The sequence below is a fragment of the Mesoplodon bidens genome (assembly GCF_964165515.1).
Source record: "Mesoplodon bidens genome assembly, contig: HAP1_SCAFFOLD_298, whole genome shotgun sequence".
Classification (NCBI taxonomy): Eukaryota; Metazoa; Chordata; class Mammalia; order Artiodactyla; family Ziphiidae; genus Mesoplodon; species Mesoplodon bidens.
This window is the reverse complement of record NW_027671473.1, coordinates 511,588-525,595: the sequence shown is the minus strand read 5'-3', so window position 1 is coordinate 525,595 and position 14,008 is coordinate 511,588. Positions and strand designations below refer to the sequence as shown.

The 14,008-nt window shown below is 46.7% G+C and overlaps 1 protein-coding gene across 3 annotated transcripts in view; it reads left to right on the top strand.

The window, feature by feature from the left end:
• LOC308611318 (forkhead-associated domain-containing protein 1-like) overlaps positions 1-14,008 on the top strand; it is a 74,179-nt gene that overhangs the window by 7,604 nt on the left and 52,567 nt on the right. Inside the window, exon 4 of one of the 3 annotated variants that reach the window (XM_081260146.1) lies at positions 6,100-6,246. The exons of 1 other annotated variant lie outside the window; for it this stretch is intronic. In XM_081260146.1, the coding sequence (XP_081116272.1) occupies positions 6,100-6,122 (23 nt within the window). In that variant the 3' untranslated portion in view covers positions 6,123-6,246. Of the gene's footprint in view, positions 1-5,991; positions 6,067-6,099; positions 6,247-14,008 lie in introns of those variants that run through there. One more of the 3 variants, XM_081260144.1, reaches the window with a different exon arrangement.

The window sequence follows — 14,008 nt, the reverse complement described above, 5'->3', positions numbered from 1 at the left end:
AAAGAGCTGTGTGATTCTAGGCAAGTTACTTCCCCTCTCTGTGCCTGTTTCTTTACCTGTAAAATGGGGATAATAGGGAATACTTACCCTGTAGGATTTTTGTGAGGATTAAAATGCATTGATATATGTAAAGTACTTAGAATAGTACCTGGCATAAAATAGGCACTACCTATCCATGTGTATTGATTTTTTAACTTTACAAAAGAATAATGTCATATTATACCCAATTTCCTTTAGTTTCATTCCTAACACTACATCTGGAGCATCCTTCAATGTCAATACACACAGATCTACATCATCGCTGTCACTGATGGCAAGGAACCCCATTCTGAAGGATGTACCATAATTTATTTAGCCAGTCCTCTATCATGGGCATTTAAGTTGCTTCCAGTTTTTCACACTTAATAGATGAGGCTGACATAAATATTATTCACACATACCTGTTCATCTTATCTTTATCATCCTAGATGTGGAAGGATATGAACCACTTTCATTCAACAAAGATTTATCGCAGGCCTCCTAGATACCAGGCACAGTGCAGGATGGAAATATAATGGGGTCAGAAACGGGTAGAATCCAGGTTAAGGGGTATATGGATGTTGGCTGTAAAATTCCTCCCTGTTCGCTGTACATTTGAAATCTTTCATTATAAAATATTGGGGAACTAACAGGCACTCTCCTTGCGCTTGTAGATCTTAGGGTCTCAGGGAGGAATAGGGTGGGGCCTTAACTGAAAAATCACTCACATGTAAAACTTTAATCATGACAGTTGCTTTGAAGAAGTGCAGGGCTCTGACCTGGTCAGGGACAGCAGGGCAACTGCAGGGTGCATAGGAGTTATTTGCCAAAGAGGGGAGGGGAGGGCATTCTGGGTGGAGGGAGCAGCGTGGTGGGATCGCAGGAAGCATGGAGAACTCAAGGGGCTTAAAGAAATGGAGGCGGAGGGCAGGGACTGGTGAAGGAGGTCCACAGGGGCTGTATCATGTTGTGGCCGGGGGCTTGCAGAGCCCTGGTAAGAAGCTCTGCTTTAACCTGAGAGCAGAGAGAAGCCCACGAAAGGTTTTAAGTAAGGAACTGATGGAACAGGCTTGCATTTGGAGACAGTCATCTTGGCCACGAGTGGAAAATGTACAGGAAGGTGGCCAGCACAGAACCCCAGGAGAGCAGTTAGGAGGCTGTCACAAGACACGATGGTGGCCCTCACTGTGGCAATGGAGGGGATGGAGCAAGAGAGAAGATTCCAGGAGCATTTAAGAGATGAATCAACAGGCCTCAGTGATGGAGTTAGATATGGCTAGAAGGGAAGTGATGGAGAGAAAGGGGGCTACAGATCTCCAGGTTTCTGGCTTGTGTTAAAAGTACAGATGTGGTTCCTTCACTAAAATCCAGAGTAAGGAATGCCACAGGAGGACCGGGTTTGAGAGAGAAGATGAGTGTGAGGTGCCTGTAGACATCCAAAGTGAGGTGCCAAGGACGCAGCTGTCACCCTGGATATCCAACCATATCAGTGATGTGGCGCCGGAACCCAGAAGAACATGTGCCACATAGTGGGTGCTTAGTCAGATGGGATGGATGGACGGGTGGATGGATGGATGGTGATTAAAGCCATACGTGTGAATGGTATCACTAGGAAGAAAGTATTGAATGAGAAGGGAGAGCCCAGGGCCACACCTGGGAAACTCCAACATTTATCGTTGATCCTTCTTGCCAAAGCGCTCTCCAGGGAGGCTGCACAACCTTGACATTCTTGCAATAATGAATGAGAATAGAGGAGTGATTTTCAACTCCGGTGATTAAACAACCCCAGCCAGGATATGTCTAAGGCAATCCAGAAGGTGGTGCGAATTTCTTTTAAATGTGTTTAAAAAGAAAGGCAAGGCTTCCCTGGTGGCACAGTGGTTGGGAGTCTGCCTGCTAATGCGGGGGACACGGGTTCGAGCCCTGGTCTGGGAGGATCCCACATGCCGCGGAGCAGCTAGGCCCGTGAGCCACAACTACTGAGCCTGCGCGTCTGGAGCCTGTGCTCCACAACAAGAGACGGTGCGATAGTGAGAGGCCCGCGCACCGCGATGAAGAGTGGCCCCTGCTTGCTGCAACTAGATGAAGCCCTCTCACAGAAACGAAGACCCAAGACAGCCAAAAAAATAAATAAATAAACAAATGTGGGGTTTAAGAAAAAAAAGAGAGGCAAAATCAAGATTAACTTTTCTGTAAGTGCCTGCCCCTCACAGATAGCATAGAGAAGAGGGGCGTTGCATTTCTCCCGGCAACCCAGACCCTCCCCACCCACTGTATTACTGTTGTTGTAATCATGGCAGAGTCTGAGTGTGCGTGAAACCAAGAGAGATGTGGCCCACAGTTCTAGCTGTTCTTCAAAATCAGAACTAAAACAAGGAAAGGTCATGATCTCTATCCTAGTAATAGCGGGGCCAAGCAATGTGTGCACTGTCCCCTCCCCAGGCTTTAGGAGTCACTGAAGCCTCTGTCTCTAAATCTAGTCTTACATTACCGTAAAGAAACATGGGTTGCAAAATTAAGCCATCAGGGGCTTCCCTGGTGGCGCAGTGGTTGAGAGTCCGCCTGCTGATGCAGGAGACACGGGTTCGTGCCCCGGTCCGGGAAGATCCCACATGCCGCGGAGCGGCTGGGCCCGTGAGCCATGGCTGCTGAGCCTGCGCGTCCGGAGCCTGTGCTCCTCAACAGGAGAGGCCACAACAGTGAGAGGCCCACGTACCGCTAAAAAAAAAAAAAAAAAAAAAAGAAGCTGGCTCAAAAACTTTTTATGTGTTAGACCACCATGATAAGTGATTCAAGGTACTTCCCATTACTGAGGCCAGCAGGGGATCCCCCAGTCACTCATCACCATACACAAGCAGTCCTAAGAGCCTTGTGTGTTCACAGTTCCTAAGAGGAGGGTAGGAACCATGGTTTGTTTAATTCCTCCTCGGTACTTGTCACTGTGTTAGTTGTTGTACATGTACTGTGTACTTTCATCTTCCAACAGCCCAACGAGCCAGGTACTATTGTCGTCTTTATTTTGCAAGTAAGGAAACTGAGTATCAATAACATTAAGGAACTTGCTCAAAGTCACACAGCTGGTACATGGTAGGGTCAGGACTCAAACTGAGGTTGTTGTGATCCTAGCACTTGTGCTTTTTCTGTGACCCCACATGCCCTCCGAAGATCCAGAGGGGTACCAGGTACATGCCCAGTTCCTAGAGGACAGGTTCTGTCGTTAACTTGAACAGAGACAAACCTGAGAGTTTCATTCCCTGGAGTGAAGGGTGTCTGATGCGCACCGCGGGCCTCGCCCCAGCAAAGCCCCATTTGCATTAGAGCAAATAATTCTGAGTTCAGGCTTTGGAGACCAGCTGCTAAGGTGTGACTCTCAAGTGTGCGCTTACTCATTGTGTGAGCAAGTCTCGACTTCTGTGTGCCTCTGTTTACTTGGTTATAAAATGGGGTTAAGATCTCACCAGGTAGTTGTGAGGATTAAACGACTTGGTACCCAAATCATGGGGTCACACATAAGCCTTAGTAAATGGTAGCTGCCATCCGCATCAGCCTTGAATACTTGTTGATTGAATGTGAACTAAATGTGGATGGCAAGCAGATGGGTATGCGCACAGGCAGGGCAGCTTGATTTACTCACGCTGAGGTGCCTTTACCTGTGACCCCTGCCGCATCTCTATTTGACAGCTAGTCAGATTTTCTTAGCCATGAGCACTCAGTTCTCTTCCCAGGCCTTCTTCCTCGGCTCTTGACAATGGGCTGCATTTCCTAGCTGCCGAGTGGTAAAGCTGGGACTCCATCCAGGTCCCTCTGACCTCAAAGCCCCTGCTCTGAACCACCATACTACCTGCCTTTTAAAATATTGTCCTAAGGGATAAAACGCACGTAACGAGCTAGGTCTGTAAAATCCTGAAATAAATCCCTCAGGGAAATCCAGTTTGAGTAACTATTGTTGGATCATGTCATGAGCAGCCCAGGAGATTGGGGTCACTACTAAAGATCTGATTGGTTAAGATATCACCTAACACCTGTCAGAATGGCCGTCACCAAAAAGAACACAAATAACAACTGTTGGCGAGGATATGGAGAAAAGGGAACCCTTGTACACTGTTGGTGGAAATGTAAATTGGTGTGGCCACTACGGAAAACAGTTTGAAGGTTTCTCAAAACACTAGAAATAGAACTATCATATGATCCAGCAATTCCACTCCTGGGTATTTATTCCCCTAAAATGAAAACCACTAATTCAAAAAGATACATGCACCCCAATGTTCATAGCAGCATTATATACGATAGCCAAGACATGAAAGCAACCTAAGTGCCCATCAACAGATGAGTGGATAAAGAAGATGCAGTAGGGAATTCCCTGGCGGTCCAGTGGATAGGAGTTGACGCTTTCACTGCTACGGCCCAGGTTCAGTCCCTGGTTGGGGAACTAAGATCCCACAAGCTACATGGTGTGGCCACCCCCCAAAAATAGATGTGATATATCTATATCTATATCTATATCTATATCTATATCTATATCTATATCTATATATGCAGTGGAATACTACACAGCCATAAAAAAGAATGCAATTTTGCCATTTGCAGCAACATGGATGGACTTGGAGGGTACTATGCTTAGTGAAATAAGTCAGGCAGAGAAAGACAAATACTGTATGATATGACTTTTATGTGGAATCTAAAAAATAAAACTAGTGAATATAAGAAAAAAAGAAATAGACTCACAGATATAGAAAACAAACTAGTGGTTACCAGTGGGGAGCAGGAAAGGGGGAGGGACAAGTTAGAGGTAGGGAAATAAGAGGAACAAACTACTGTGCTCACTTCAGCAGCACATATATAAAATTGGAACAATACAGAGAAGATTAACATGGCCCCTGTGCAAGGATGACACGGAAATTCATGAAGCGTTCCATCCTTTTGTGACCAGAATGGGAAGGAAATTCAAAAAAGAGGGGATATATGAATACATAGAGCTGATTCACGTTGCTGTACAGTTGAAACTAACACAACATCGTAAAGCAGCTATACTCCAATTTAAAAAAAAGAGGTACAAACTACTATGTATAAAATAAATAAGCTACAATGATATATTTTACAGCACAGGGAATATAGCCAATATATATTTTTTTAATTTCAGTTTTTCCTAATTTTTTTTAATTCTTTTCTTTTTTTTTTAAACCCCACATTTGTTTATTTATTTATTTTTTTGGCTCTCTTGGGTCTTCGTTTCTGTGCGAGGGCTTTCTCTAGTTGTGGCAAGCGGGGACCACTCCTCATTGTGGTGCACTGGCCTCTCACTGTCGCGGCCTCTCTCGTTGCGGAACACAGGCTCCAGAAGCGCAGGCTCAGTAGTTGCGGCTCACGGTCCTAGTCGCTCCGCGGCATTTGGGATCCTCCCAGACCAGGGCCCGAACCCGTGTCCCCTGCATTAGCAGGCAGACTCTCAACCACTGCGCCACCAGGGAAGCCCATAGCCAATATTTTATAATAACTATAAATGGAATATAACCTTTAAAAATTGTGAATCACTATGTTGTACACCTGAAACATACAATATTTTACATTGACTATATCTCAATTAAAAAATAAAAAAGCTGCGACCTAAAAAAAAAAAAATCTGATTGCTGAAGGATTACTGTGTGGTCCCACTGGAAGACAGGAAACATCTAAGGAGGACCTTAAAAGTCAGCTCCCCTCTCCTCCTGCCTGGTTTCTCAGCTTCTTTTGATAAGGGAAAGAAAGGACTTTTTACATTGATCTTTGCAAGCTCAGTTGATTGTGTCTATTTCTGCAAGACTTTGTTGCAAATAAAAGGATTCCCTGCATACATAGAAAATCGCTCTTTCTCAGATATCCAAGATACACAGTATTTTTATGTGAAAAAAAAGAAAGTTGTAATACAATATGCACACTGTTCTCCCCTTTTTTTTTCTTTTTTTTTTTTTTTCAAATGCCAATATCCAACCACAGGAGAAATCTGGAGGAAAAGACATAAAAGTGTTGAGAGTATTATCCCAGCATGATGAGACTGCGTGAGCCTTGACTTTCCCGCAGTCGTTCAACAACTATTTATTGCAGCCCTACTGTGTGCCGGCCACTGAGGATACAGCGGGGGGACACTTTCCACTTTATGGGTTTCTGCCCTGTTTGGATTTGTGTAACAGGCATATGTAACTTTTGTAACCAGAACTATAATCAAGAATTGCTTCTTCTCCCAGAGAAGAAAATCCCTCTTTCCAACAGCCCAAGTCCGCATCACCCATCTCTGCCATCTCGGGATCCGCCCAGCGCCCCTCTCCTCATGCACCCTTCACATCAGCCAGCCCAGCCCTTCACTCTCCAGCCTCTAGTCTCTCTGAAAAGAGAATGACAGACCCAGGTCTGAATTCTGATCCTACTGCTTACCAGCTCCATAGCTTAACCTTGCTGGGCGTCTGTGTCTCACCTATAAATGCAAACACATTTCCTTGCTGGGCTGTTTGTAATGATCAGAAAATATCACGTGGTAAACTTCTGGCATGGTGCCTGGCACACGGCAAGTGGTTAATACTGAATAGCTATTATTATAATATTATTATTCTCACTCTTCCAAGCTGGAAATTCTCAGCAAGTGGCATTGTCAGAGGTCAAGGGCCCAGGCACGAGCCGGTTCAGCTCCCCTCCTGTCTCTCTCCGCACCCACCTTTCCTCCTTTCCCTCCATCTTCCCTCACTACGTTCTCTTTCCAAATGCAGCTCTTCCCTCCCTGAGTCTCCCCTTCTCTCTCCCTCCCAGACCACCTTGTGCACAAGCTCCTGAATCACGACCTCCTTCTTCAGCGTCTAAAGCCTCCCACTCCATCTTTCTCCTTCGTCATCAAACATGCGCTTCAAGCTGGTGCATCTTCACTGGGACCACTGCTTCTTTAGCTCCTTTTCTACTGCTTGTACTCCTGTCCCACTAAGACCTTGAAATGCATTACACCCTGTGTGCTCACCACCAACTTCCCACATTGTCTTTGCCTCTTTGGCAACTGACGTGGCCCCCCTGCACTGAAGCCCCAGCTTCCTCCCACCACCATGTTCTCTCTGGCCTACCCAACCCTCTCGGTTTGCTTTCTTGAAACCCTCTCATCTTTGATAATTACAGCTTGGGTGGGTGATGCTCCTGGCAGCCAGTAGGTGGAGGCCAGGGATGCTGCTAAATGTCCTACGGTGCCCAGGACGGCTCCCACAACGAGGACTGTCCAGCCCAACACGTCGAGATGCTGCAGTTGAGAAATGCTGCTGGCTCCTTCGTCTCTAATACATCCCGGTTATTTTTCTGAAAAAAAAAAAATCACCCTTCATTAAGCCAGCTCACTGCTCCATCAGAAGCTGAAATAGCAGTGACTCAGACCCTGGAGTCACACCACTGTGATCCCAATCCCTGGCTCAGCCATTTGCCAGCTGTGTGGCGTCCAGCAGCCACAGGTCTCAGAGCCCGACCGCCTCGTGTGTAAAAGGAGGCGATGGTGGGACAATACAGTGGGGTGATGCGTTGATTGCTTGGCAGAGGGCCGGGCACACAGGTCACACTCGTGACATTTCAGTGATGTTTAAATCAAGTTTATACTCTTTAGGCTACGGTTCTAGGCTGGCCACAAACTGAGCTCAGCTTTCCATCCCGACTCTTCCCTCTACTCCTCCCCTCCCCCATCATCTGCTCTACCCCAATTAAGCTCTTCCAGAACATGCACTGCATTTCCCCACCTCTCATCCTACCTCCTGCCTTCACCCCCCATATTAGTTTCCTATGGCTGTTCTAACAAATTACCACAAACTTAGGGGCTTAACACAACTCATATTTATTCTTTTACAGTTCTGGAGGCCAAAGGTCCAAAATCAGTTTCGCTAAGGTAAAGGCAAGGGGCTGCTTCCTTCTGGAGGCTCTAGGAAAGAATCCGTTTCCTTGCCTTTTCTAGTCTCTAGACTGGAAAAGGCGAGGAAATAAAAATTCCCCGCTTTCCTTGGCTCACGGCAGAGGAGCACCTTCAACTCTCTGCTTCTGTCACAACACCGTCTCTGTCTGTCTGTAGTCAGACTCCCTGTGTCTGCTGCTTGTAAGAACCCATGCGCCTATGTTGGGTCCCCCCAGCTAATCCAGGATAAGCCCGCATCTCAAGATCCTTACCTTCATCACATCTGCAAAGGTCCTTCTGCCCTGTCAGGTAATGTTCATAGGCTCTACGGATTAGGACCCAGACATCTTTGGGGGGGAGGCATCATTCACCCAACCACCTCTTCCATTCTGACACGCCATCCCCTCCAACTCTGCACACCCACGCGTGCCCACGCCCAGTGGGGCCTCAGCCAAGCAGTGATCACTCCAGGTGAATGATGGCCCCTCCCCTGGGACTCTTTCATAGATGGATGCTGTGCAAGGACCAACCTTGGGGAACTTCCCAGGATAAATACCCTGTTTAGAGGGAATAGGGCTTTCAAGAAACCAAGCTTGCTGCTGGGTGGAGCCCTGGGCTAGGACACAGAAGCCTGGGTTCAAGTCCATCCTCACACCTGTGGCCGAAGGTTCCCCCTCAGTGCCCCCGCCCTGGGAGGCTGCAGCCTCATATGAGCTGTGTGGCCTTGGACAAGTCATTTCACCTCTCTGGGCCTCGATGCCTCACCTGCCAAGGGAGGATGGTGAGCTAATTAGTACTGGCCTGTGGTAAGGGTCCAGTAAATAGCAGCTGTGACTTTTACATGCAGTAACTTCTTCCTGAGCCTTTCTTTTGAGTGTAAATTATTTCTTTTATAGATCACAAGGACCACATGGATGGATCATTTCTAGACTTAAAGACCCTCGGGATGGAAAAAAATGTTCGGAAAATATTCGATGTAAAACCTGACTTGCCAACTTTTTCAAGAGTAGAGATCGGAACGGTAACCAAAGAAACTTTGTCTCTGCATTGACTGACACGTGGGGAGGGTGGGCATGAGGACAGACACGAGCCGTGTGCCCTGGCACCACTGTATACATCATTGGTTCGAGGCCAGGTCCTCCCTGATGGGCTGGCACCTGTATGGACTGGTCGGTGCCTGGCCGTACCAGCGATCCAATGTTTGAATAGAAAGGCGGCTTCCCATCATGTACAGCATGATATATCATTGCACTGATGCTGGCCAGGTCAATCTCTGGGCCCTCCTTTTCACATCACATGTTGTATTCTGCAGAAAATATCCAACAAGCTAATGTACAACAGTATGTCATGAGCTTGCCTAACATTTGCTTTTTGCTATAAACTGAAAAACATGAACACATAAAGGGCAGCAGAAGGGAGCCATGATGATTAAGAAGACACAAGTTCTAGAATCAGAGACCTGTGTCCTAATCCCAGCTCTGCAAGCTCTGTGACCTTGGGCAGGCTCCTAACCTTTCTGGGACTTCATTTCCCAGCTGTAAAATGATGATGGAAAAATTAAAGGAGATCATCATGTAAAGTGCTTATCCCAGTGCCTAGCTCATAGCGAGCACTTTAATAGATGATAGTTATTATTGTCAAACAGTATTTAAAGAGTATTATCCAAGAAAACCTTCCTTTCTTAGGGAGCATAGTTTGTGTTTTCCAGGATTTTCAGAAGTAATTTGATTGTTAGGTTGAAGGTGCCGTGTATCCTAAATGGATGTTTGATCAGGTGTTTGACTGACACATGACAATGGACAGCTCAGGTCAGCGTGGCTTGCTGCGGCAGCTGGTCTAAACCAGCTTTTGGAAAACATAATAAAGCCATCCTATCTGTACCAGCATTTTCTCCTACAATTTTTCTAGACATTTGCTCACACGTCTAGAGATGTGAGTCTTCAGAAACGTGTTGGTCTTCCTGGTAAAATCGAATCTTCCTTCTCTGAGGTTGGGAGTAGAGGGACCGTCTCCAGGTGGGGAGCTCAGCTGGATCTCACGTCCTGATGGTCCTGCTTCCAAGATTGACCTTCCCCTTGGCAACAAGCCCTCATCCCACCACTGACACCACAGAGCAGGAAACCTCCCAACTCTCAATCCTCCAAGGTTGGCAGTAATTAAAGGAAAGAGCAGGAGGAAGAATAGCTGACATCTGTGAACTGCTTACTGTGTGCCAGGCGTTGAGCTCAGCCGGCTCCATGCCTTATGTCATTTAACCTTCGTAGCAGCCTTGTGTCATAGTTACTATTATTGTCCCCATTTAACAGATAAGAAAAATTAAGGCTTCAGGAGGTCAAGTACCTCACCCAAGGTCACAGAATAATGATTGAAGACACACCAGGGGTGTGTCCCTGGTGGTGTGTCTGCTAGCCTGCAGAGACCAGGTGGGGACTGTGTGCTTGGATCCTGTAGCCCAGGCTCTTCCTTAGTGACCCTCCCCTCAGGAAAAGAGGGGGCGTCTGGAGAGGTACAGAGGATGCAGCTCAGGGTAGCTGAAGACACTGAACAGCATCTCAGGTTCTTTTTGCAGCAGATCTGCCCGGTTTATTGTCATCTTCAGATACCCTCTTTTATTCTCATCTCCATAGGTACATAGACAAATATGTCCACTCTTATCTATCACAGTCACTTTGGGGGCGTTTATATTTTTGTAGTTGTTTTGCTTTTAATCTCAGAGGTTTTCAGGGTAGTGCCAACAAATGCTAGGGCTAAGAGAGGCTCATGGCAAGCATTAAAAGCCAATTTATTTTTTAAGGAGGCTTGTTATGGTTATTTGTAGTCGTTCAGATCAGGTCCCCTATTCAGTCTGGTGGCCTTTCCATGCAGTCAGTTGGGCTTCCAGCAGCCAGCTGGCTGGTTGGGGTCTTAGGGAGATGCAGCTGCAAACACTATCTGCATTGTCTCTGGAAAGGTTCTGAAGGGATGCCCACCCACCAGGTTCCAGAGCTAGGAGAAGGTTGGGCTGAATTTTGTGAGGGTATGGTTTCTGCTGCACAGAAATGAGATTCCTTTAGTAAAAAGGAGGGAGGCCATTTTCCACTAAACCTTCATTCGTTCATTCAACAAACATGACCACTATGCACCACTCGGTGACAGGTGCCATGCTGGGCACAAGGAGGGAGATAGTGAGCAAAAGCCGCATGGTCCCCATTTTTCTGGAGCTTGTCTTCTCAACATCAGCGGTACTGATTTTTTGAGCCAGGTAACTCTTTGTTTGGGAGACTGCCCTATGCATCATGGGGTGTTTAGCAGCATCCTTGTCCTCTACCCACTAGACGCCAGCAGCAATTATGACAACCACAAATGTGTCCAGGCATTGCTAAATGTCCTGGAGGGGGTAGGGTGGCCAGAGTCACCCCCGGTTGAGAACCACTGGCCTAAAGGGAAGACAGACGAGACGGTGGCCAAAGAACGGCACAAGTGATGCATCATTTCAAAGGCAGTTGTGCTCTGAAGGGGTAGGAGCACAGTCATAAAGAAAGCAGTTCTCAGAGTCAGAATGGATTTAAAACCAACTCTCTTGGCGTGGACATATATACACACACACGCTACCAAAGGTAAAATAGATAGCTAGTGGGAAGCAGCTGCATCGCACAGGGAGAGCAGGTCGTTGCTGTGTGTCTACCTAGAGGGGTGGGATAGAGAGGGTGGGAGGGAGATGCAAGAGGCAGGGGATATGGGGATATATGGATACGTATAGCTGATTCACTTTTTGATACAGCAGAAACTAACACACCATTGTAAAGCAATTATACTCCAATAAAGGTGTTAAAAAAATTAACTCTCTCAAATTATTCTTTAGTAACTTTCCAGTTCTTCCATTATTCTTTGGGTTATTATTCTGGATGTAGAAAATCATAATGGAATGCCAAGAGAGTTTTTCTTTTTTTTTATTTCAGCCTCAAAATGGCCTTTCCAGCCCAGGGTCCATCATGGTCTCTGAGAAGTTAGGGAAAATGGATGTGGCTGACGCTTTAGATCTTAGTGAAAACCTGGTAGGTATACCCAGCATCAGTCCCCTCCTGTCCAAACGTGCGTGCCCTGCAGATAGTTTAAACATCAACTCCACATACATGTTTAGTTGTTACAGTAGCTCCACGAGACCCATCTCCTATCCCAGCATGGGCTGGAAATTGCAGAGCCCAATTCCTTGGAAGACTGGGTAGTAAGAATGAATGTTTATGTCTGTTGTCATTCCCCCTCCCCCACCCCAATTCTTAAAAAGGCATAGTGTAAATGGATGCGGGGGAAAATGAAAGTCGTACTAAAAACCCCAAATGCACTCATTTGCAAAGCATGTGTTTCTTCTCTGCAACTGCAGAAAATGAATGAAACAGAGTTAGATGTTTGCCTCCTCAAAGTGGCCACCAGCGGTCTTGGGCCAGGCCTATTACCTGAGAAATGCTTTCTCGTAGTACATGGATATGAGCAAAACCCTCGGGAGTTTGATGAACATCAAAGATATGTCAGGTCACGTGTCCATGAAACACCTCTCCCCAAAAGAGAGGGAGAGAGTCTACCAGCTTCGACAAAGAGACCTGTACCTGGTGTTTGATAAGATCACCCTACTCAAGAACCAGCTGCAGAGAAAAGAAGAGCTTTTGAGACGATACGAGGAGGACATTGAACAGCTCAAGTATGGCCCGTGTCCCCGGCAAAAGGCCCAGGCCTCCATTCTCCAGGCTAAACCTCGGTGCAGCTGCAGACCCGTAGGGACCAGGACAAGAGGACAGAGGCCTGGGTGTGGAGGGGGGAGGCGGGATGGTGACTCAGGGCCTTATGGACCCAAGTCTCTGGGCAAGAAAGCAGCAGTTAAAGTACCCTACTGTTAAGGAATAAGGTGCACCTTTTATAAATGTGTCTGATGTTTCACCATGTGTGTGCTTTTCGTAATTCCATCCTATTTTCAGTGGTATCCGTTCCCCCACCCTCTCTGGGAAATTGGGAGGGGCTGGTAGCATAACCGTTGCCCCCTTCGTGCTGCACGTCCACAGCCAATGGGCTATTTATTCTGCCCTCTAGTCCCCACATCTTCAGCCTTCCCCCCACTTGTAAGGAAACCGCGAAGCCAGGCATATATGGAAGTGTTCTGAGGATCTCCCAGGTCAGGAGCATTGTTGGTGAGTGAGAAAGCTGAGGAGAAAAGAGACTTTGTCTCTCCCGTGTGCTCAGGCAGAGCAAAGTGTCGGTTCAGATGTACCAGTCACAGGTGGCAAAGCTGAAGGACGACAACTCCAAAGAGGCCGAAGAAAAGGCGCTGCTGAAGGAGGCCCTGGCGCACATGGAAGAGCGGCTGCACCAGGAGAAGAGGGTCACCAGGGCGATCAGGCAGCAGAAGGTGAGAGGTCCCTGCTCGGAGCAGAGCCTCTGAGGCTGCCCCTCAGCTCCCTTTAGAAACAGCCAACTGAGGTCCCAGTGGGATCCAGGCAGCACAGAATGCATTCGCTCATTGCAAAGGAAGGTGGCAGAATAGCTTTAGCGTTAGGCAGACTTAGGTTTAGACTCTTGTTCTGCCATTTACTGTGTGACTTCAGGCAGCTTTTATTTTTTTAACATCTTTATTGGAGTATAATTGCTTTACAGTGTTGTGTTCATTTCTGCTGTATAACAAAGTGAATCAGCTATATGCATACGTATATACTCAGATCCCTCCCTCTTCTGTCTCCCTCCCACCCTCCTTATCCCACCCGTCTAGGTGGTCACAAGGCACTGAGCTGATCTCCCTGTGCTATGCAGCTGCTTCCCACTAGCTATCTATTTTATGTTTCGTAGTGTATATATGTCCATGCCACTCTCTCACTTCGTCTCAGCTTACCCTTCCCCCTCCCCATGTCCTCAAGTCCATTCTCTACCTCTGTGTCTTTATTCCTGGCTGCCCCTAGGTTCATCAGAACCTTGTTTTTTTTTTTTTTTTAGATTCCATATATATGTGCTAGATTAACCTCTCTGAGACTCATAGTCTAGCTGCCTCTATTTTTTTAAACTTTCTTTTTCTTTAAGTTAATTTTTATTTTATATTGGAGTATAGTTGATTTGCAGAGTTGTGTTAGTTTCAGGTGTACAGCAAAG